At 40.1% G+C, this 25,034-nt stretch overlaps 2 protein-coding genes across 6 annotated transcripts in view; one reads left to right on the top strand and one right to left on the bottom strand.

Annotated features, from left to right (window-relative positions):
* Positions 1–11,700, bottom strand: part of WDR3 (WD repeat domain 3) — a 28,556-nt gene extending 16,856 nt beyond the window's left edge. Inside the window, exons 1-8 of one of the 2 annotated variants that reach the window (XM_044004479.1) lie at positions 11,562–11,700; positions 8,621–8,824; positions 7,493–7,702; positions 7,043–7,161; positions 3,878–3,956; positions 2,692–2,787; positions 1,021–1,134; positions 726–827 (exon numbers count right to left, since the gene is read on the bottom strand). In XM_044004479.1, coding sequence (XP_043860414.1) covers positions 726–827; positions 1,021–1,134; positions 2,692–2,787; positions 3,878–3,956; positions 7,043–7,161; positions 7,493–7,702; positions 8,621–8,791 — 891 coding nt within the window. In that variant the 5' untranslated portion in view covers positions 8,792–8,824; positions 11,562–11,700. The remainder of the gene's footprint in view (positions 1–725; positions 828–1,020; positions 1,135–2,691; positions 2,788–3,877; positions 3,957–7,042; positions 7,162–7,492; positions 7,703–8,620; positions 8,825–11,561) is intronic. The other variant, XM_044004480.1, reaches the window with a different exon arrangement.
* Positions 11,701–11,783: 83 nt separating this feature from the next.
* The window catches only part of GDAP2 (ganglioside induced differentiation associated protein 2), a 66,249-nt gene continuing 52,998 nt past the window's right edge, over positions 11,784–25,034 (top strand). For 3 of the 4 annotated variants that reach the window (XR_006356378.1, XM_044003158.1, XM_044003161.1), the window contains exons 1-5: positions 11,784–11,984; positions 17,125–17,361; positions 18,104–18,243; positions 20,316–20,469; positions 21,086–21,174. Coding sequence is in view for 3 of the 4 variants with exons in the window: in XM_044003158.1 (XP_043859093.1) it covers positions 17,183–17,361; positions 18,104–18,243; positions 20,316–20,469; positions 21,086–21,174 (562 nt within the window). In the remaining variant the exon portion in view is untranslated. The remainder of the gene's footprint in view (positions 11,985–17,124; positions 17,362–18,103; positions 18,244–20,315; positions 20,470–21,085; positions 21,175–25,034) is intronic. The other variant, XM_044003160.1, reaches the window with a different exon arrangement.

Below are 25,034 nucleotides of genomic sequence, written 5' to 3'. Positions count from 1 at the left end.
GAGGGCTACCATATAGTTCAAGGACACATGGGGACCAGGGACAGAGAAGTAGGAGCAGGAAGAACACATGGGGGCCAGGTCCAGCCATGTAGGGGCCTGTCCAGAACTGAGAGGAAGAACATGTGGGGAGCAGACATGGACAGACTGGAGAGGACAGGTGATACAGAGGGGCTGGAGATAAATTTACCCAAGTGTGGTCAGGACACATGGGCAGGTGGGAAGAGTAGGGCAAAAGTCTCCTCTCTCAGTACCAGGTCTCAAAGCCAAGCCCTAATCCACCAGTGGTGGTCTCTCCTCACATTCATTTCTTCTGCTTTCGCTTTGAGGCAGGCAGGGGGTGGGGTTAGTTTTTTGGGATGTTTTGGTAGGATGCCAGGTACACCAAGCCAGTGCGTGGTACTGTACTAAGTCAAATTTGCATAACCTGAATTTACATGAAGCAAGAACTGTCTGTATAAGAAGGGAAGGTTACATCAGGGTCAATAAAACTAGATGAGGACTGATCTGTTTCCTAAGGTCTCTTCTAACTCTAAAGCTATGATTCTATATCAAGCCCGGTAATTGCTTAGAACCTCAGTTAACTCATCTCTAAAATGGGGGTATATACCAAGAACAAAGTCGGGACCTTCAAATGTAAATGTCTGGACAATGCTCTGAAATGAATTAACAGGATCCTTAGAAAAAAAAGAAGGAATTTTCTCTTCCTTGTTATGTTTATCACTTACATGACAAGCAAGAATCCTGCCTGTCCGGTCAACAGCAAGATTCACAACTCGGTCTCTTCCTTCCCGCATTATGGAACCCACTTTGCTACATGAAAGAATACGCTAAAAAGGAAGCAAGAGAAGACACGGTGGTAAAAGGCGGGCTCTGCCACATCTTTGGGAGGAAAAACAAACAAGTGAACAGTGGGATTCAGAGGAAGGGTGACTGGCGTTCCCTAAAGTGTGGCATGTGGACGTCCCCACACCTTTAACCCATGAGCCTTGGGAAGGAGAAATTTTAAGAATGGACCATTACATCCTCAGGGTCTTCATCCGCTTCAGGGTCCCCAGTCTCTGTTTCATGAGTCCCCAGCATCCCAAGTGAAGATCCTCTGCTCTTCTTTGAATTGGGTTCGTCAAGGTCTTTCATCTATTTATTGTATGCACAGAGAAAGAAAAAAAAGACATTGTAGAAGAGCACCTGATGGAACAGAATATTCCCAGCCTAAAAACTGGTCAGAGAAAACCAGCAGATCGCGTTCTCCGTGGTATGGACTGCTCCAATGGCAGAACCACCTTGTCTGAATGTCACCAACTACCCTGCCATCAAAGAATACCGGCATCACCATCAGGCTCAACTCTGCCTAGAGCCTCCATGCTGCCCCAGGTCCATGCACTGAAAGAGCCCAGTCTTTCCCTCCACCTCCCCCTGCACCAGAGATTGTAGACCTTCTTTCACTGAACTACACAGTAATTCTAGCACTGCAACAGACTGAGTACTCAGTATGCCACAGGACAAGTCTTTCCAAAGAAGAATGCAAGTGAGAAACCTACAAGAAATTCACCTCAATTTAACCTGACAGCATTTTATTAAGTGCCCAACATGTGATAGGGATAAAAAGGCAAAGATCAGGCAGCCCATGCCCTTGAGGAACTTTGGGGAGGTGAAGGGCATCAGGAAAGCCCCTGGTATGGAGGCACCTGACCAGTTCTTTGAAAGACCCACTCAGCAAGGATTATAGCTTCCTCCAGCATCATTCAGCAGCATGTAACAGTGACAGCTAATTGGGGGGAAAAGGAGCTGGGTTGGGGAGAATCCAAAGTGGGGATTTAAGCAGGAGAACAAAGGCGAAGGAAACCCAAGGACAGACATGAGAGTGATTAAGTTTGGGGTCCAAATAGGTCAGGGGGTAAAGTGAGACTAGAGAAGGGGTGATGGAACTAGGAAAACAAGAGAGACACAAGGGAAACAAAACAAGTTTTAAAGGTGTAAGGCAAAGGGAGTAATAGGACAGGAGGGTCTAAGTGTAAGAAAAGAAACTCAGTCTGGACTGTGGAAGTTGGATCTGTTTTGGTGATGGTAAGATCAAGGGTGTGACCATCCCAGTGCATGGCTGAGAAGTCCTAGAAGCTGGGTTTGTGGGGACATCGACATTGATCCTGAAGTCCCTGGGTATAAGGGGTGGGATGGGAAAGAAAAGAAGACTTTGAGCCTCATGGAGAGCTCCTTAAGCAAGAAAGAATGAAAGGAGAGTGACTTGGGGGCCAGGAGGTAACAGCAACAAGGATGTGGAAAGGATGACAGATGTCAGAGGAACAAATCGAGACCTCCAAAGGAGGCAAGATTGGTGAGAACAGCAGAGGAAGCATCGAAGCAGCAGTAAGAAGCAAGAGGCACATCAGGTCCTCCAAATGGCCCCACCTGAGGCGGATGGGGACAAAGAAGAGGAAAGAAGTCAGAAGGGAGTTTGGGCCAAGTCACAGGAATTTGAGGAGGGGGAAGGGGAGAGTCTGTCAGCCACCAGACAAGAGTCTGTAAGCAAGGGTAGCTGGGGCCCTATTCAGATGCTAATTTAATTTTCTGTCCCTGGGCAGATGATAAGAAGGCAAGACTTTGGCCTTTGGAGTGAAACTTCAGTCTGCACAACACCTTGAAGCACATCATTCCCATGGTAAGGAAGACAGGAAGAGGTAGTCAGATAATCACCTCCTCGATGTAAGAGATGTCCCAAGCCCTCAGCTCACTGTCTGCAGCTCCGGTGATGAGACGTTTTTCTTCAGACACTAGAGCCAGTCCCCAAACCTGAAAGAAACAGGAGACACAAAAAGTGTAACTTTTAGAAGTTCTATTTGTTCCAATATCTCAATATACTGGTATGGTTATTTCACAGTGAATTTTCTTGGGGGTTTTTGTGCTCTGGATAGGAGTCCTTTCCGAACACAGCTGAAGGTAAATTTCCTCCTCTCTAGAGGAGAATGAAAGTAACTTTGAAGAGAATCATTGGGAGCCCTCTGCTCCTGGCTCTGCCGTTCAGGAGCCGTGTGTGGCCCGGGCCAGGCCACAGCTCTGGGGGCTTAAACGGCTTAGTCCACAAAACGTGGCAGGTGGATTTCATGCCTTCTAAGATATTCCATTCCAGTAGCCTGTGATCTTTGTAGAGACAGCTTTGTCAGGGCCAGATGGGGTCAGAGAGGTTAATGTCTGTTTCTAATTGGGGAAGTAGAATACTGGAAAGGGAATAGCAAGATCTAGTGTGTAATCAGCCCATGTGGCTGAGGCAAAGTAAAAACACAGGCCATGGGATGTAAGGAGCCCAAGGAAATGGGAAGTTAGGGAGTTGAGGGGTCAAAATCTGCCTGAATAAGAGCAGGAGTTGGGGAAGAAGATAAGACAAGTGAGCCAGGGGCTGAACTCCTTGAGAAAGGAAAGGAAAACAACCTAGGGGTAGGAATGCTACAACTACCTAATTCTGAGTAAGTGGGTGGAAAACAATTCTCTCGGGTTTCATTCCTAAAATTATTCCTTGTAGATAAGAACCAATCGTAATAAATGTTTTTTCTTTGCACCCTCACAACACACAGCAGAAGTGCTCAGTCAATGCTTCTGCTCAGCTTCCAGATTTCCCCCAGGAGCCGTGATGATGACAATGAGGTAACAGCTCCCAAGACCCAACTGCTTTTTTCTCCATTTCTTTGACCAACCTTTACCAAACCCACCTTAGGGGGAGGCCCTGGGGAGGGGACACAGATACCAAGGATATGAACCCTGCTTTTATGATGATTTACTTAGTACAAAAAGAGCACGTGACAAATGACACAAGGGTTACAGACCCCATCTAATACAAGCTACCCTTCCCCTACGGCCAAATGACCTGTCTTCACACTTCAGTTACCTCAGTTCGGTGGCCAACCATTGTTTTGAAGCAATGCTGTGTATCAAGGTCCCACCATTTCACCACAGTGTCTTTGCCACTGAAAGTTAAAACAGAAAGATTGTTTATGGAACAATGGTATGCTAAGTGGAAAATCAGTTGACTCAGCTATTGTTTTACAAAGACTCAACCTACAGTAGCCCTGGTATAGTCGAGTAATGGGATTAGGAATCTAAAATTCAAAATCATCTGAAGCTATGGAAGAAGACATGGGAAAAGGAGGGTCTTTTTAAAAATAAATCTATACTAGAGGAAAGAGGAAGAACAAGACCTAGAAGCTTCTTCTATAAATAAAAAGGAAATCTTGGAATACCTTATTCTAAAAGGCCAAAGAAAAAGACTCATAATCTAACTTGCCCTGCAAAGCTGTGAGTATAATACTACATGGGGGGGAAAAGTGGGCTTGTAATGGAATAAAGGACATTCAAGCATTTTTGATGAAAAGACGAGAGCTCAGCAGGAACTCTGAAATACAAACACAAGTTCAGAGAAACTTAGAAAGGTGAACTTGAATGAGAAGGAACAGTAGAATGGTGCAATACTAGCACTCTAATAGAGGAAGAAGAAACAATTGTTCCTTCAGATCCTTAGTGTCCTTAAAGAGGAATGAAATGAGTGAAAGAAGAAAAGCATAGGTCCTGTTCTGAGGATGTGAAGAAGGAAAAGTAAGGTTAAAAGGAACACACTAGTGTAGAAAGGAGGCAGGAGGAGGTAGAACTTGCTACTTCTTGTAATCAACGTGGAAGAGAAAAAGACTATACAAAGAAGGAAAGGGGAATTGGGCATCAGATGATCCTCTTATTTGAAAAGGACTAAGGAGGGTTGAACACACACATGTAGGACTAGAAATACATCAAACTCAATAGGTAAACAAGTTTAGATGTTGAGGTGGGGCTTAAGAGGGAGAATTGTTATTGTTGTTGTTTGTCCTTCATTCTCAAAGAAGACTATGACATCAGGGTGATGTCATGACTTGCACTGAAGTGGATTTAAGTGAGGGAGTGCTGTGCAAGATCACCAACCTTACTGTCTCCTCCAGAACCATCTGGGTTCAGTGGCAAGATATACATCAAGACAACTGGATGTTTAAGACAATTGGGGTTAAGTGACTTGCCCAGGGTCACACAGCTAGTAACGTGAGATTTGAACTCAGGTCCTCCCAACTTCTTCAGGGCCAGTGCTCTATCTACTGTACCAACTAGCTGCCCAAGAGGGAGAATATCAGGGAGGAAAAGTTTGTAAGCCAAACAAATTCTCTTATCCTAAAAGGGGAATTAAAAGGAGAAAAAAAGAAAAAAACTATTAGAATCTAGGGGAATAACTTTATTGCCTCTTAGATAACTAAGAAATGGCTTAACAAACTGTGGTATAAGAGGGTAATAGGCTATATGAACAAAAATATCTATAGCAGCTCTTTTTGTTGTGGTAGAAATTGGAAATCGAGGGGATGCCCATCAATTGGTGAATGGCTGAACAAGTTGTGGTACATGATATGATGGGATATAATTGTGTTATAAGAAATGAGGAGGGGGTGGTTCCAGAAAAAACACAAGACTTATATGGACTGATATAAAGTGAGGTGAGAAGAATCAGGTGATCACTGTGACAGCAATGTTGTAATAATGATCAACTGTGAATGACTTGGCAACTCTGATCAATATAACAATCCAAAACAATTCCAAATGACTCATGATGAAAAACTGCTATCTGCCTCCAGAGAACTGATGAACTCTGAGTGTAACCTGAAGTATAATTTCCTTTATTTTTTTAATGTAAATGTATGTCTACTACGGAAATATTTTGCATGATTCCACGTGTATAATTAATTGATTTAACTTTGCTTGCCTTCTCAGTGGATGGGAGGAAGAGAATTTGGAACTCAAAATTCAAAATGTTTCAAATAAATAAAGACACTCTGAAAAGGCAGTGGCCGCCACATATAGCACCACTAATATACTGGGAGAAATTAAAAGGACTGTTTCAAAAAAGAAAAACAACTACAAAGTAACAGACTATTACTGAGCACCAAGAAATGAAAGGGAATACTGGGCTGTGTGAAGGGAGAAATGAGCAGAACCAGGTGGCAAATTTATACCAAGTCAGCAACACTGTAAAGGAAAAAAACTGAAGACTTACGAATTCTGATCATGCAATGACCAAACATGTCTCCCAAAGGACCTTTATCCACCTCCTGACAGAAAGGCAATGGATACAAGGTGCAGAGTCATACACTTTTGGCCACTGCATGGATTCCTTTTCTTGGCCTATACTTATTTGTTACAACAGGGTTCTTCACTTCTTCATTTTTCTCAGTTTTTAACTGGGAAATGGGGCAGGGAGAAAAGACATGTCAGCAATAACAATGCCCTTAAAAAGAGAGCCAGTATGATTTCTCGTTTTGTTTTGTTGTTGTTTTCTTTTGGGGGGGGAGGGTGTTGTTGGTTTTTGCAGGGCAACGAGGGTTAAGTGACTTGCCCAGGTCACACAGCTAGTAAGTGTCAAGTGTTTGAAGCTGGATTTGAACTCAGGCCCACCTGAATTCAGGGCCAGTACTTTATCTACTGTACCACCTAGCTGCCCCCCAGTATTTTTTAAATGTACAAAAGAGAAGAAAGTACAGAAGGAAGAACATACTAGCAAGAAAGTTTTGAGAGTAACATATAGAACATATACATATACGTATATATGTACATACATACATACACACATAGGCAAGCTGTAATACATGAAGGTTCACGGTTTCATAAAACATCTTTGTTCTGTTTTGCTGTAATGCTTTCTGCTATTTAGGATCAAAATTTTAAAAACAGCTTTTTTTTTGGGGGGGGGATGATACTAAAGAAGATACATTACCATGTAATTTGCCATTACACCCTAAGGACCTTTCCATTTGCAGTGTAGCTGAACCCTTCTATACATATTTGTCCTATAAGAATGTGAGCCCTTTGGAGCAAGAACTCTTTTGTCTCATTTTTCTACTTGCATTCTTGATAATTAAGTCCTCTTGTTTTCACAGTGTTAGTCAATAATTGTATTCATTCATTCACTCATTCATTCATTCCTGAGCAGTCTCTGTGAAAGAAGTGACATGAGGAAGACCTAAAAAGTTAACCATTGCATCTTTACCTGGTAATCAGCAGGTTTTTTTCTCGTAGGAACAATGTCTGTGTGATGGCATCTTTATGTCCCTTCAGACGGTAGAGGCCACTCTCATTGATCACATCCCACACAATAACATCAGTGTCCTTGATGAGGCAAAAATAAGATCAAGCATTCAGCAAGAGACCAGCCATAGCTTCACTGTTGTTCTTATCTACCCTGCTTTTTAAATTCTTTGCAAAGAAGCCACCTTGGAAGGTTCAAAAGCATCAAAAGAAGCAGAATGGCTCTGGGAAACTCATCTCCAAATCCCACCCCAGGCAACTATAGTTTCATACCACTGAGAGTCATCTAAAATCTCTCACAAAAACTCTTATAAAAAAAATCTGTTTGAATAGTATTACCCTATCCTTATTTTATCGAAGTCTCAGTACATGCCCAGTCATTTCCCTCACAATTCCTACAATTCATTCCTACCTTGGAGCCAGATACTAGTCTGCCCCCCAGTTGATCATAATTCAGGGCAGTGACAGCTGCTTTATGTCCATTGAAGGTCACATTCCCTTCACCACTCAGAAGACTGAAGATGCGGATAGACCCATCCTCATAGCCCACAGATAAGTGCAACCCATCTGGTGAGGGACATAAACAGGTAACTTCATGTTTAAGTCCCTGAAGAATAAGAATCTGAAATCACAAAAAATAAAGAACAAGAACACTGAAACGTGAGCTGTGCAGGAGCTAAGCTTTCCTTTTTAGCAAAGGTGGGAAGATATTTGTACACTTTATGTCAATAACATCAGTTCTTCAAATCATGTTTATAAATAGTAATTATATGCTGAGTCTTCTGAGGCAGGAATTATTAGTCCCATTGGTCAAGTGAAATGAAGGCACAAAAATAATAAGGTGACTTATCAAAACACCTTAAAGTCTGCTAGGCATGAGTAATGAACCATCTAACTTCTACTTCATGCAAATGTTACCTACATAATTTTGATTTTGGAACTTAAAGGGTTAAAAGTACAACATATACTATTTTCAGAACCATTTTTCAGGGCATCAGAATTATTCCCAAATTCTGTCTGTAAGGGAATTTGTTTCTCAGGACATATCAGGCATGTAACTGGGGAATGATGGAGGATGGCGGAGGCAGCCAATCTGCTTATTCCTTATTCTAGCATGTGTTCCTCTCTCTGGGTCTCATTTTTCTTATTGTTAAAAGAGGAATCAAACTAAAAGATTTCTCCCAGGCTTTTTCTAGCTTTAAATCCTTTAATTCTCTCTCCTCCTCAACATAAGAAAACATTTTAATTTTTATTCTGCAATTTGCTGATAAGCTGTAAGAACTGGAAAGCTAAGGCTATGATTAGACAGAGGGTGCAAAAACAGAGTTGTGAGAAATAGCAAAAGATCAGCAAATTAATTCCTTCTAGGCACCCTAAAGATATTGGGAAGGAGTCTCTGGGATTGTGGTAATGCTAGCACCCATGCTTTGGACCTGATGTCTATTCCCCGTTACGGGAGCATGGGTGTAGTCACAGACAACTTGGAATCTCTCTCATCTCCCAAAATAAATCCGAGATTACTAGTGGAAGACTCCTTTACCTTCTCCCCTTTCCGTATATCCCAGATGAAGACGTGCTCACAGGCTGGCACTGCCACATAGCGCCCCTTCTCACCACGCAGAGTTACAAAAACAATGTTGCCCTTCTGGCTGCCAATCAAGCCAAAGACAGCACTGGCAGCATAACGCAGGTACTGCTTGGTGAGCCCCATGGCGCACCATCTAATTCTACAGGAACCAACTACCTGTAAGAAAATAAACAATAAAAATGAATGAACGATTCAATTCTTTTGGATCCCCTGTGCTGTCAGATAGCTACTGAGTACCCACATGGAAACAATGTGCTTGTTTGTTCATTTTTAAAAATTCTTATACTAAATGACTTCTTTTAACACATGTATTACCAACCTTTGGCCTTCATTTTCTATCCACTCTTGACTAATGTTCCTCTAACTCCAAACCTGTTACATTATGTCTAGCGCACCTCGATTGATTAAGTTGATCTGTGACATTCAGGTGTCTCAACACAGCTGAACAATTAGCCAGACTTCTGCCCATTTCGCCATCAATTGTGCTGAATTTCTCCTTTTTATTTATTCCATTCAAGATTCATTTCTGAACACTTTTCCATTTCTCTCCTTTGGTAGTTGCAATGGTAATAAACCATTCCCATGGTTTAACTATCACCAGTTTGCATGTGTCTCTTCACATTTCTCTCCAGGGCCAATTTCTCCACCTACATACATTTCTTTAGTCATCACTACTGGATCCTCATTGTTACCTCCAACTCAGGATGTTCAAAGTCAAACTAATCATCTGTTCCTTAAAACCTCATCTTTCTCATTATTCTCCCAATCACTCAGGCTCAAAACCTTAGTCATTTTTTAGCTCTTCCCATTCTCTTGTTTCCTGGATCCAATTCATGCCCTGGGTTTGAACCTCATCTCTGCCACTGGAGTTCTTGAAAATTCAGTCCTTTCATCATTTCTCTTCTCTCCCTTCAACTTCCTTCTAGGAATTTATTCAATAAGGATTGAAACTTAGGGAGGAGTTCAAACAAGACTACACTGCCATCTTTTGTACCCAGTCTTTTCTTTATTACTATTACTAACTCTCTCATGCTAGATTAACAATAGTCTCCTGGTTGGCTTCCCTGATTCTAGGTTCTTCCTGCTCCAATCCAACAGTCCTAAGTAATAATACTCCTTAAATGTTACTTTCATCCCAGAATGCCCACATATATAAACATTCTATGACTGTAAGCTTTCAACTCCAAAATCTCTGCCTGTCTTTAAAGGCCATCCATAAAATACCTCCAATTAACCGATGTAATTTTACCTCAGTTACTTCTCTTTTTTTAATTTTCTTTTCTTTTTGGTAAAGCAATGAGGGTTTTAAGTGACTTGCCCAAGGTCACACAACCAGTAAGTGTCAAGTGTCTGAGGCCGGACCGAACTCAGGTCCTCCTGAATCCAAGGCTGGTGCTTTATCCACTGTGCCATCTAGCTGCCCCAAGAACAGTTTTCAAAGGAAGAAATCCAAACTATCATCAATCATTGAGAAAAAATTGTCTAAATTGCTAATAATTAGAAAAATGCCAATTAAAGCAACTTGGAGCAACTTGCTTAGAAAGTTACCAAAGTGTACAAACCTTTTGACCCATCTATACCACTATAAAAAAATAAGAGGAAAAGGATCTATGTATATAAAAATATTTATAGCAACTCTTTTAGTAATGGTCCAAAATTGAAAACTAGGTGAAAGTGCCCATCGGAGAATGGCTAAATATATAGTGATCTATACATCTAGAGGAATATTACAGTACCATAAGAAATGATCAAATGAACATTTTCAGAGGGAAGTGGGAAGGACTTTATGAAGTGAAGCAAAGCAAAGTGAATAGAAATAGAAAAATCTATATGATGATAATGTCACAGAGGAAAACAACTTGGAAAGAGATGAGAATTCTAATCAATGCAATCATAAATCATGCACCCCCCCGCAAAAAAAAATTGAAGATGAAACAGACCACTCACCCTTTGACAGAAAGGTGAACTTAAAACGCAGACATAGATTTTGGGACATGGTTAACATGGGAAATTTGTCTTGCTGAACTATTTAGATACATTCTGAGGGATGTCTGCTTTTTTTTTTTTAATTGATCAATGAGGGGGGTATTGGATGTGATTAATTAAAAAATACTGACTCGAATAAAACAAAATAACAATAATTTAAACATAAAAACTAACAATAAGAATGACAGTAATAAATGAAGAAGTTGGCTTCTGAAATCCCTTCAAGCTCCACATCTAAGATCCTATGGCAAATACTAGCTGTGTGTCCATGGCCTAGTCCCCTTAACCTTTATGAGCCTCAGTTTGCTCTTACGTAAAATGGGGTGATAAAACTAATATTGGCTGCCTCGAGGATCCTGTGAAACAATATAAGACATATTTAAACCACATTTCAAGGTAACATTAAGTACCTAATCGAGGTGACCCGGCTCTTAAAAAGTCAGTATCCTCTTAGAGCAAAGAAAGCACAATGACCCTCTGGGGAGTTAACATGACCGAATAATTCACCACCTAAGGGCCGACCGGCTGGGAATGCATCACTTGGCAGTGAGCTGGGCTGGGCTAGGGGCACAGACCCCATCAGCGGAAGGCGGTCCCCCGCCAGGGCAATGCTTTCTGCTCCCCGAGCCCAGGAGGCATAGGAGTGATGTGGTGCAGGTGATCAATAACCATCTCATCACCTCGGATGGGCCCCGGACCGCTCGAGCTCCGGGTATTCCTAAGCTTCCGGAAGGCGCGGGGGGGGGGGGGGTGACAGCGAGGTGCCGCCAGCTTGTGAGCACCGGTGGCGACCGGCTCACACGCGGCCTCCCCAGGGGCCACAAGGGCGGCCGGGGCGGGGGAGGTATTGGAAGAGAAATGACCCAGACTGCCCCAAACCGTAACCCGCGGAGTAGAATCCACTCACCTACCCGCGCCTCCCGCCAGGATACACCAAGAAGAAGCAGGAGACTCCCCGGGCGTCCCGGGAGCCGGGGTTTACCAAGGCCGAATACTCCGGGCCAGCTCCACGCGGGTTACCAGGAGGCTTGCTATACAGCTCGTCCCACCCCTTCCGGCCCCGCTTCCGCCAGACCCGGCCCCCTCCGCGAGTCCAGCAGGAAGTGACGCAGAGCGCGGTGCGCCGATTGGTCCGCGCGGCACAGAGCGGAAGTTGGTGTCTCGGGACTCTCGCCTCTAGTCACTGTCTGTTGTTGGGGCTCTGTCCCTTTTTGCTGCTCTTGGGCGAGCGGGGTCTGGGGATGCGGCGCAGCCGCACGCGTTCCGGAGCCTGACCCAGACCTAGCCCGTAGCCCCACTCCCACTGTCCGAATGGAGAAGCGGAAACGCGGTGAGAGCCGGGGCCGGGAGGGAGGACGGTCGTGTGACTGACGCGGCGCTTCCCTGCCCGCGGCTCGTGGAGGGTCGAGCCCCCACCCAGGAGGGTGACAGGGGCCGTGTCAGAGACGCCGGGGGAGGGCAAGAGTTCTGGCGGCCGATGCGTCCAGCGCTGTGGCCGCGGGAGACAGGGTGGGCCCGGGCTCGGGATGCTGAGCTGACAAGTTCCCCCGGCTCCGACCCTGGGCCCGATGTGGAGCCGCTTCCTGGATCACGGGAAGGGCCTCGGGCCGGGAGAACTGCCTCCGTGGGCTACGGGAAGGCCGTGGAGTTAATGATTTAAAAGGCCACTCGTGCTTTCTCACCCCCTTCCCAGGAACCTAGATTTAGCGTCAGGGGGAGGGGGGAGGAACCTTAGAAATCGACTAGAGCAGGAGAAAACTGCCCCCTCCTGGCCTGTTGAGGTGATAAGTAGAAGGGTCAGAATCCGAACTCTGGGCCCTCGACTCCAGGTCGTGTCCCCTGATCTTGTTCAATCTATCTCCATTCGTTGGAGGTGAAATAGGCTGTTCGTGATGGTCTTTCTGGCCACTGCCACCATCCTATTTCAGTCTTTTCCTTAGGTTATTATAATAGCTTCCACCCAATCATTTCTTGAGCACTTGCTATGTGAGAGGCACAGCTGGGTGCCAGTGATATAAACATAGAAAACAGATCTCTGATCTCTAGGAGCTCGAGTTATACCAGAAGAATATAAATGCGCCCTTTTGACTTCTTGGTCTTGCCTCATAAATACGTTTTGCATAGTCCGAAGTCACCTAATGTTCCTGATTGGAACATTGTGTCTGAGTCTGCATTTGAACTCAGGTCCTCCTGAATCCAAGGCCGGTGCTTTATCCACTGTGCCACCTGGCTGCTCCCTCCTTGAAGGATAAAATACTGACTAGGTGTTCTAGTCTGGTTCCAACATTCCTTTCCAACTTTGTTTTTTGCTACCGTCCTTTGTACACTTACTACATTCCAGTTAAACTGTACTGTTTACTGTTTATCTATCCTTCTTTCCCCTATGCATTCACACACCCACTAGTCTCCAGTTGTTGAAATCTTTCTCTCCTTTCATGGTCCAACCCAAACAAGGACTACCTTCTTTGACAGGCTTTCCGTGACCTTTTCCCCCACCCCTCTCCTAGAATAGTAGCATTAGAGCTGGAAGAGATGTTAGAGATCATTTAGTCTAACCTCTGAATTCTACAGATGAGGCAGCTGGTGCCCAAAGAAGCCAAGTAAGATGATTAAAGTCACTTAAGTGTCAGAGTTGGAATTTGACCCCAAATCCAGTCCTTCAGTCCATAAGAAGGTATCAAGTGCTGTGTAGTACCAAGGCAAAAGAAGTCCCGACATCAAGGAATGTATATTCTAATGGGGAAGAAAACAAGTAAAGAAAAGAGTACATACAAAATATATACAGAGTAGATGGAAGGTTCTGGCAGCTGAGCGAGTTGTGGAAGCCCTTCTGCAGAAGTGAGCATTTGAGCTGAGCTCTGACAGAAGCCAGGCACTTCCAAAAAGTGGAGGTGAGGGGTGGGGAGCATTCCAGGTGTGGGGGACAGCCAGTACAAATCCACAGGGACTGATTATGGTACAATATGGTAATTGGATCTTAGAATGCATCGAGTAGACTAAAGTACTAACAATAATATTCTTGTGACATTGTAAAGCTTCAGAGTACTTTAAGATATTTTCTCATTTTTGTATGAATACTGAAAGGAAGACCAGGCTTGAAGAGTTTCAAATTTCAAACAGAAGTTTATTGAGTGGAGGAGGTGGAGAGAGAAAGTGACCTGGTCAGATATATACTGTAGGAAAATTATTTTGGCAACCCTGTTGAGGAAGGGTTAGAGTGAAGAGGAGTTGAGGCAGGGAAACCAATTAGAAGCCTATTACAATGGACTAGGCAATAGCCCTCTCCCATAGCTTTTTTAAAGCTCTTATAATGTTAATCTCCTTTTTGTGTTTATCCTATTCTTCCTGGTATCATATTCATCCGTGTACGTTTATTTCCTTTATTAACCTGCAAGCTTGTGGAAGACACTCTTATTTTCCTTTTTCAATCTTTGTATCCAACAGCAGCTAGCACTGTCTTGCAATAAGTGCTTAGTAAATGTTGAAGAAAATTGACTTGTACCCTTGAAGATGTATCAATGCCAAGATTCAGTAGTGTGGGAATTCTTTCCACTGAGGCAGATTACAAACAGCAAAACTAGTACCTTCAGGTAGCTCACTAAGATTTAAGTGCTTCTGGTATTCACTAACTGTGACTTGAGACAAGTCACTCTGATCTCCCTGGGCCTCAGCTTCTCATCTGTAAATCATATTTTGGACCATTAAGAAAGCAAGTCAGATAGTATTAGCCCTCTGTTTTTTACAAAGAAGGCCCCAATAGATAGCTGGATAATTGAATTCACTGTCATCACTATCTTATGCCTCTGTTCCTAGTTCTCCATTTATTTCCTAAACTCCTCTCTAATGACAGTTTTACTCTAGTTTCTACCTCCATTGTTCTTTACCTAAATGCTTTCTTTTTAAATTTTTTTTTAAATTTTAAACTTGACAAACACCAATAGACATGAACATTTTCATATACAACAACAGCAACAACAGAAAAAGGGTTGTAGAGAAAATCCTGGATCTCATTACATATGACTTTTTTAAAAGTTGAAGAGGGGTGCAAAAAAACCCATATATTCAATATAGCATGACTTGTTTAAAGGTTTCTTATTGGTATGTTGCCTTCTGAACTAATTTCTATGCATTTTCTTTAAATGCTTCACTGGTCCTCTTTTCATCCCCTTTTGGGAGTGTCACTGTTATCACACCCTTCTTCCCAACCTTAGTGACCCTCCTCTCACCCTCTACCCTCCCATTCTGGCCTTCAGATTTCTCTGAATTTACACCTTTCATCATAATAATATTCTATTAGATTTATATGAAATAATCTGTTCAGCTATTCCTCAATTTATGGGTATCCCCTTGGTTTCTAATTCTTTACTACAATAAAAAATGCTTTTATGATTATTTTTGTACTTAATGGGTCACAGGATATTCAGTTTAATAGCTTTGGGGACACAGTTCTAAATTGATTTCCAGAATAGTTGAACCAGTTCACAGTATATTGATGTTCTCGATTCCTGAGTCCCCTCCAACAATTATCATTTTCCTTTGTTCTTTGACAATCTGATCTTATGAAGTAGAGCTTCAAAATTGTTTTTAATTTGCATTTCTATTGTTAACAACTTGCTTTTTAATATGTTCATATATGTTGATCATTTATCTATTGGAGAATGAATGGTTTTCTATATTTCAATCAATTTCCTTTTATATGTTGCAAATCAGACTTGTGTCAGAAACATTGGCTACAAAGATCTCCCCCAGTCCAGAGTTTTCCTTCTACTTTTAGCTGTGTTTGCTTCGTTCATACACTAACCTTTCAGTTTTAGGCATTCAAACTTGACTTTTTTATTTCCTGTAATCCTCTCCTTTTCTTGTTTGGTCAAGAATTTTTTTCCTTCTCCATAGTGTGAAAGTTCTCTCCTTCCCTGCTCCTGTCTTTTGTTTATGATGGGACATTTTATTTTCATTTGGAGCTTATTATGATATGTGGCTCAAGATACGATTGGAGTTGAGATTTTAAACCTTATTTCTCCCAAGCTGTTTTCCATTTTTCCAAAAATTATTATTTGTAAAATAGTGAATTGTTAGCCTTAAATAGTTTGATTCTTTGGATTTATCAAACATTTCACTGCTATTTTAAATTGCTTCTGGGTCATTGATACCTAATTTGATTGAATTGTTTTCTATTTTTTAACCAATAAAAATTAGTTCTGATGATTAGGGCTTACTTATATAGTTGACATCTAGTACTGGTAGGTCTCGGTGCTGCCTACTTTTTTCTTGAGATTCTAGACCTTTTGTTCCTCCAGTTAAATCTTATTGTTTTATTTAGTTCTTTAAAGCAATGCTTTGGTAAGTTAGTATGGCACCAAGTAAATAAATTGATTTTGGTAATACTGTCAGTTTTATGGTATTTATGTGGCCCAGCTATGCACAATTAATATTTCTTGGGTAACATTTAGGTTTGGGTTTATTTCTATAAAGTATATTTTATGAATATGATAAGCATGATGATCTAGCAAAGTAGATTAACAAAGTACAGTTAGACAGGTTGGAAAGCCTAAAAAGAACAGGGTCAGAAAAACCCACAAGTAGGCATCCTTTTGCTTTGTCTTTACCTATGCTTATTCCTTCATTTTTGTCTTGGTAGTTTAGCTAGGATTTGTAGTATATTATGTCAATATTGTAACAATAGATAGCCTTACTTTACAAACTTTTATCCTTTTAGTAAAGGTTTCAATGTTTCTCTCAGTTAATAAATGTTTATTAAATACCTACTATGTTGCCTGCCAGGCAGTATGGTGCATGATGAGGGTATCCAAAAAAAAAAAGGAAAAAGACATTTCCTGCCCTCAAAAAGCTCCCATTCTAATGAGGGAGATGTGTGTGTGTGGGTGTGTGGGTGTAAATAGCATAAATATCAAGTGAATACAAGCTAGTGAATACATATAAATACAAGCTAGTTTGGGAAGCAGGGCACTGGCAGTTGGGGAGAAATTCACTTTAACAATTAAGGAACATTTTTGGTTTGCCTACTTTCCTTTCCTTGTCAGTTTCTCAAGAAGTTCAGGCCACTAACCAGAGCTAGAATTTGCCATCTCAACTTTAGTTTCCCAGGAGACATGTTCTAATCAAAGATAGAAAGAAGAGGAAAAAAGGAAAGGGAATCTGGAGGAAGGAGCCCAGATAGAAAAAAAGCTGGAAAAAGATTTGTAGGCTGCTAGGAAGAAAGATCATGTTTATAGCACTAATCCTTTTATTTGGGGTTATATTAAGTGATTTTTAAGTACCAATGAAAAACTATTAAATAAAAGCACATTTTATTGTTCTTGTTATTGGTTGGAGGTGGCAAGATTTTTACTTTTTTTCATATATATAATATTTAAATAATTAAAACAAAGTTGCTGTTAAGATATTTTACACTGTAGTATTCTTTTGTTATTTAAAGTACTTTCTGAAACTTTTTGTGTGTGTTTTTCAAGCTTATAGGAGTTCCGTTAAAAACTAAATTGCTAAGAAGTTAGAGTCAAGTTTCATTCCATGGATCCTTTGGGTGCTCCTTCCCAGTTTGTGGATATTGATACTCTGCCCAGCTGGTTTGAATGGTATGAAGCAGATGAAGTAAATTCTTCAGAAACTCTAACTGAAAAAGTCCAGGATGAAGTCATTAGATCACCTTTTCCCTTCAGTAAAAAGCTCAGTGGAAAAGTGATTCTTTGGTAAGTGTAATTAATACAGAGGACTAGGAGTAGCAATTCTCATAATTCTTTGACATTAAACCCAATTTAAAGGAACAATAGTCAACTCTAGATAGATAAAATAGAAATATATATAAATAATAGATTACATAGGTATGTCTTTAGATATATTACAAGAAAAATAGATATTTCAGAAGCAATAAAAGGGGTTCATATGTTTCAATGTCATGTCTAGATATAACTTTCCGAAAGTTATTTCTTCTTTTCTGGTCTGTCTTTTAAAATGAGCTGGTAGAATCAAGGTGTGATGGAAAGAAGATAAAATGTTTCCCCCTTGCCCAATTAATACATTTTACTTTATCTTCCTTCATAAAGTCCAAGTATCCAAATACATAAAAAAGAAGAAAAATAAGAAAGGAAAACATGATTGTACTTGTGCTGTAAACCATTTTATTTTTATTTTATTTTGGGGGAGGCAGTCAGGGTTAAATGACTTGGCAAGGGTCACATAACTAGTAAGTATCTACCTAGTAAGGTCAGATTTGAACTCAGGTCCTTTTGACTGCTGGATGCTCTATCCACTGTACCACCTCAATGCCCCTTGTAAACCATATTATAAGATTATTTCCTTTAATAAGGTACTGAATTTTGAGAAGAAAAATTTAACAGAATAAGAAACTCACTATAAGGAAAGATGAAGAGCAGCACTTATTCAGCTTTCTGAGCTAATTTGCAAACTGCTTTGAATGTCTTGTTTCCTTAGGAAAGGAGATGTAGCTTTACTAAACTGTACAGCTATAGTCAATACCAGCAATGAAACTCTCACTGATAAGAATCCAGTATCAGAAAGCATCTTTATGCTTGCAGGGCCTGATTTGAAAGAAGAACTCCAGAAACTCAAAGGTAAATTAATGTTTTGTTTTGTTTTTTTTTCTAGTCTTCTTGATTGTTAGAGAATAATCTGCTATAAAATGAAGGTGTTGAACTAAATGACCTCTAAATAGGTGACCCTAAGACATGTTTACTAACTTTTCAGTTGCACCAAACTGGGAGAAATAGCTAACAAACTAGATGACAAAATTAGAATTCAAAAAGATTTTGATGGACTAGTACATTGGTTCAGATATAATAAGATTCAATTTTATGGGAATAAACGGAAAGTGTTACCCTTGGATTTACTGAATCAGTGTTACAAGTACATTATAAGGCACACAGGGACAGATAGCAATTTCCTTGAAAAAGAGGTAAGGTTTTTAATGAACTTCAAGCTGAATGTAAGTTAATAATGTGATACTACAGTCATTTCAATAAAACTCTCTTAAGTGCCTGCTCCGTGAAAGGTATTATGCTTGACTAGGGCTACAAAGATGAAAATGTCCTGGTCTCTGTCCTCCAGGTCTTTACATTCTACTAGTGGGAAACAACTTGTACATGGAAAAATACAAAGTAATTTCTAAAGAAAGGGAGTGACAATTGATGGGGATGGGTGGGTGGAGAAAGAGTCTTGTGTAGGAGGTGGCACGGGAGCCTTGAAGGGCATTGGGAATTCCAAGAGGTAAAGGAGAAGAAAAACCTTATAGACTTGGAGGAGAGCCTGGGAAAAGACACTGAGGTAAGAAAAGTAATGCCATGAATGGGGAACAACCTTTATGGCAGCTGGGCATAAGAATGGGTTCTCAGTCTCTAATGATTAAATGAAAACAAAAACTCTGAGTTTTCATTTCACACAACAAACTGGTGAAGATGATAAAAGGCAAAAATGGTCAGAAAGAACCATGGGAAGACAGTTAACTGTGTAATTTAAGATTCTAAATGTGGATTCTAATCTGTTCCCCCAGTTTTGGGGGAAACTGACTAAAATCACTGATAAAACGAGTTTAGGTTCTTAAGGGTTTATTGGAAAATAGAAAGAAAAAGATTGAGAACAGAATTCCAACAGCCTGGCATTCCTATCTTTCCTCAAATTTCCTGTGAAGTCCTCTGCCGCCACCACCACCACCATCAAGTACGGAACCCAAAAGAGTGAAAGCTCTCCACGCAGGCCCTCTTTCCTCCTTTCTGTCTCCTCTCAGAAAATAGGAGGCTCCTCAAGTTGATTGGCTGGTAGCCTTGATAGATAGCACCCATGAGCAAACGTCACTTCCTGACGCCAAGGAAAAGCCACATGGCCTTGCCCTCTGAGGCATTTTCCTCATGGCAGAGCTTTCCCACAGCAAGTCTTCAATAGGTGGCATCATTCCAATCATTACATAACTAATACACTGTGGGCAGAGCTGTGAATTAGTCCAACCATTCTGAAAAATAATTTTAAATTCTACTAGAAAAGCCAATAACTCTACATATTCTACGACCCAGTGATAACCACAACTAGGCATATACCCTAGGAGATTAGAGACAGAGGGGAAGGCATCATAGGTCTGTTGAAATACTCCAAAAAAGACAAAAAGAAAAAAGTAATACTCACAGCAACACTTTTTTTGGGGGGAAGGGGCTAGTAAAGAATTGTAAGCAAGGTGTGAAATGGTTCCACAAATTGATGCAATGGGAATGTTATTGCTCCAAAACAAATGATGGATATGAACAATTCAGAGAAGCTTGGGAACTCTCGGATGAAACTAATGGTGTGAAGTAAGCAAAAGCAGGAAAACAGCCTTTACAAGAAAAGATTTTAACAATGAATGCCCTACAGAGAATGGAGGAAAATGGGGTTAGGAATAGTAAGTAGAGTGCTAAGTCAGAATCACAATAGGCTTGCTAGCTATTGGAATTGGTGTAGTTTCTCCAGACTATAGAAGGCAAGGAGTGGTCTCTTTTTGCCACTGCCAAAACATTTAAGCCCAGCCTTATATCTTAGTCATGACTTGGGACCCATTGGTATTTTAGATTTTGATAATGAAAAGACTTCCTATCCAAGTACTTTATTTCCATTCTTTTTGGTAAGACTTTGCCTCGTTTATACTGCCTTGTACACTTAGGTTGCCGAACTGGGGAAGCAAAGTTTACAAAAGGATTCAATCTGGCTGCCCGTTTCATCATTCACACTGTGGGACCCAAATACAAGAGCCGCTATCGCACAGCTGCTGAAAGCTCCCTGTATAGCTGCTACAGAAATGTACTCCAATTGGCAACGTGAGTCTGGGTTTCTAGCTCTAGAGCTCTGTCTTAGAGATTGCACTTGTATGTATATGCAGCTCAGTGATGTAGGAGAGGCAAACCCCAAAGCAATTAGAAATGAGCTCATTCAAAAGGATACTACCGTACAAGTTGAATTATCTTCTCAAAAACTTGAGAGGTAGGAAATTTTAAAAATTCAACATAAATAGGAATATGGGGGGGGGTGTCACATAAAACCGTTGCTTTAGAATTTTACTCAGTGTTTAGTAAGTATATAAAAATAGTAAATATATATGTAGTAAATATATAAAAATATATAAAACAATGCCAGTTGATTTTTAAAAATATTTTATTTTTGGGGAGGGGCAGTGAGAGTTAAGTGACTTGCCCAGGGTCACACAGCAAGTAAATATCAAGTGTCTGAGACTGGATTTGAACTCAGGTCCTCCTGAATCCAGGGTCAGTGCTCTATCCACTGTGCCACCTAGCTGCCCCCGCCAGTTGATTTTATAAGCATGTCATTTTCCCCCCACATTGGGTGAAAAAAGTAGTGGCTGAGTTAAATTTTAAAGACGGTATGGAATTTTGAAGTATAATATTTGTGAGACTTCTTGTTTTTTCTTGTCTACAGGGAGCAGGCAATGTCCTCTATAGGATTCTGTGTCATCAATTCTGCAAAAAGAGGATATCCTTTAGAGGATGCTACCCATATAGCACTCCGTAAGTTTGTGTGGACTGTGCTGTATCTGGTTATTGATGGAGTAAGTTTAACTAAAAATATTTTATGCAAAGTTTAAACTCCTGTGGAAATGGAGTCTATTGAATAATAGCATAAAGCATATTTCATAGGCGTTTTCATTTTGTCTTTTTATGGATTATAAATACTTTAAATACATCAATGGTTTTGTGACATTGCTGCCAGGTTTACAGATGAGAAGACTAAAATGCAAAAAAGCAACATGACAAAGGCCATTCAGCTAATCAGTCATTCAGCCAACAAACCTTTCTTAAACTCCTACTCTGTGCCAGACAAGGTGCTAATCATTAGGGATCCAAAGGACCATGAAAGACCATCCCTCATCACAAGGAGCTCACAGTCTAATGGGGAGACAACACGAAAATAATGACATACAAACAAGATTGTACTAGGAAAGGCTTCTTGTAAAAGTTAGTACTTTAGCTGAGATTTCAAGAAAACCAAGGAAATTAGGAGGGGGAGACTTCAGTTATAGTCTTATGATATTGATCCTGTTCCTTTACCTTCACCAACTTCTTTTATTTTTTTGTTTTTGGTGAGACAATTTGGGTTGTGACTTGCCCAGGGTCACACAGCTAGTAAGTGTCAAGTGTCTGTGGCTGGATTTGAACTCAGGTCCTCCTGAATCCAGGGCCGGTGCTCTATCCACCGCACCACCTAGCAGCCCCTCACCAACTTCTTTTAAAACGAGTAGGGTAAAGGGGAAGCAGTAAATGGAGGGGAAAATTTAAGAGGATATGATAGGAGAACACAATGTTCAGTCATAACCATGAATGTGAATGGTATTTTCATCCATAGACTGGAGGGAAAGTACAGAATCTAACAATGTTGTTTACACGCTTGAAACATAAAAATTCACATAATTAAAATCAAATTGAATCAGTTTTTCCTCAAGGGAATTCAAAAAAGGATTGGCTTGATCTGCAAAGTGGGAACAGAAAATACAGATATGGTTAGAAGATAAGCAGCATAGGGGCAGCTAGGTGGTGCAGTGGATAGAGCACCGGCCCTGGATTCAGGAGGACCTGAGTTCAAATCCAGCCACAGACACTTGACACTTACTAGCTGTGTGACCCTGGGTGGGTCACTTAACCCCCATTGCCCTGCAAAAAAAAAAGATAAGCAGCATAACTACATTATTAAAGCCTCCATAGATAGATGATATTGATACTTAATGTATGGAAACTGAATGGTATAGCATATAACTACTTAATGGAAAAGCTAATTGAATTATATGGAATAAACAGCAAAATTTTAATAGTTGAAGACCTCAGTATATCCCCTTTAGACCTCAAAAAAATGATTAAAATATTTTTTAAATGTTAAAGATCTGTGTAGAATTTTAAAAAACCAAATGTATATATGACCTAAACATAAAATGTCAAATGATATGCTAAAATTGAGGAGCATAATTTTCACAATTATGGATAAGCAAAGAGTTCTTAACCAAGCAAGGGATGGAAAGGATAACAAAATAAAATGCAGAGTTTTGATTACATTAAATTAAAAAGGTTTTATATGACAAAGTGCAATTGGAATTAAAAGGGAGTTGGTTAACTAGGGAAAATATTTCCAGAAAATCTTTCTGATAGTGTACTCATATAACAATTTTGTAAAGAATTGTGGGAAGAGAGGCGCATTAATGCACAGTTGGTATAGCCATGAGTGGATTCAGCCATTCTGAAAAACAATTTGAAACTACCCAAAAAATCATCAAGTGAAAATAAAAAAGATTTTTTTAAAGAGCTTAAAAGGACCCAGAGGCAAAGCTGAGGAGGCTGGCCATGGAGGAGAGGCTATTGAATTCCTTCTTGTTATTGTTCAATTATGTCTCTTCGTAGCCCTGTGGACCATAACACACCAATACTGTCCATGGGGTTTTCTTTCCAAAGATAGTGGAGTGGTTTCCCATTTCTTTCTCAGAGATTAAGTGACTTGCCCAGAGTCACATAGCTAGTAAGTGTCTGAGGCCAGATTTGAATTCAGGTCTTCCTGACTTTAGTCTTCCTGACTCCAGGACCAGTGCTGTATCCATTGAGCAATTCTAGCTGCTTCTGCCATGGAATTGCTACTCATCCTTTAGAACCTAACTCTTGTCTCTACCATGGTGATGTCTCACAGCCAAAGAGACCAAGCTCCCTCTGCAGCCTCCCGCATCCTCCTTCCTGTTCTCCTCCCAGAAATGGGAGGTTGACTGGGCCTGAAGGTGGTCAAAATTCAAAGTTGTTAGCTTCTGAGAACCATGCTTTCTTAAGTACCCTTAAGTACCAGCCAGATGTGCTTAGAATCTAGTTAACTAGAAATCAGCCAGTAATCCAGTCAAATCAGCCAATAATCCAGTAAACAGTCAGTGGCTTTATCCAATTCAGTCACTTTAAATTAATCTCCAGGTGGGCTCCTGAGTATCTGCTAAATCTCATCTATCAAATCCCATTATCTTGACACATTTTTAAATAGCAAATGATAAAATTTCTTTCATTTTTTCTTACAAAGGTAAAGTAGGTTGAACCCCAAAATAATAATTCTTGATTATTTAGGATAATAGAATATCATTACTATAAATATTCATGATGAAACTACAAAGACTTTTAAGAAAAATTGGAAGCATTGGCTAGATATTGAATAGGGGAAGATACCTGTGTAAGGAAATTCAATTAAAACTTTTTTAATTTTAAAAAATGTTTTATTTTTAATTACATATAAAAACAATTTTGACTTTTTTTTAATTTTCAGTAGCAAATTCTCTTCCTTCTCCCCTCATTGAGAAGGCAAGCAATTTGATGTACATTATATACATGTGTAGTAATGTAAAATATTTCCATATTCGTCATATTACAAAAGAAAACACAGATCAAAATAATAATAGTGATAAAATCTAGAAAAATAAAGGTAAAAAAAGTATGCTCCAATCTTCATTCAGACTCCACTAGTTTTTTCTCTGGAGAAGGGATAGCACTTTTCATCGTGAAGTCTTTCAGAATTGTCTGGGATCTTTGTATTGCTGAGAATAGCTGTCATTGACAATTGATCGTTGTATGGTATTGCTATTTGTACCATATACAGTGTTCTCCTGATTCCACATATTTCACTTCACATCAATTCATATAAATCCAGATTTTTCTGAAAATATCTTGCTTGTCATTTCTTTTATCACAATAATAGTCCATTACAATCATATACCATAACTTGTTCAACCATTTCCCAATTTATTGACATTCCCTCAGTTTTTAGTTCTTTGCCACTACAAAAGGAGCTGCCATAAATATTTTTGTATGTATAGATTCTTTTCATTTCTTTCCTTCCTTCTTTTCTTTTTAAATCTCTGAGATACAAACCTAATAGTGGTATTGCTGACTCAAATACTAAGCATAGTTTTATAAACCCCTTTTTGCATAGTTCCAAATTGCTCTCCAAAATGGGTGGATCAGTTCACAACTCCACCAAAAGTGCATTAGTGTCCCATTTTTCCCACATCCCCTCCAATATTTGCCATTTTTCTTTTCTGTAATATTAGCCAACCTGATAAATATGAAGTGGTAACTCAGAGTCGTTTTATTTTGCATTTCTCTAATCAATAGTGATTTAGAGTATTTTTTCATATGACTATAGATAGTTCTCATTTCTTCATCTGAAAAATGCTTGCTCATATCCTTTAACCATTTATCAGTTTAGGAATGACTTCTATTCTAATAAATTTGACTCCATTCTCTTCATATTTGAGAAATGACACCTTTATCAGAGAAACTTGCTGTAAAACATGTTTTCCTTCAGTTTTCTGCTTTCCTTCTGATCTCGGTTGCATTGGATTAGTTTGTGCAAAATA

Source organism: Dromiciops gliroides, chromosome 4, assembly GCF_019393635.1.
Source record: "Dromiciops gliroides isolate mDroGli1 chromosome 4, mDroGli1.pri, whole genome shotgun sequence".
Classification (NCBI taxonomy): Eukaryota; Metazoa; Chordata; class Mammalia; order Microbiotheria; family Microbiotheriidae; genus Dromiciops; species Dromiciops gliroides.
Note: the sequence above shows the minus strand (reverse complement) of the source record. Positions and strands in the feature narration are given on the sequence as shown.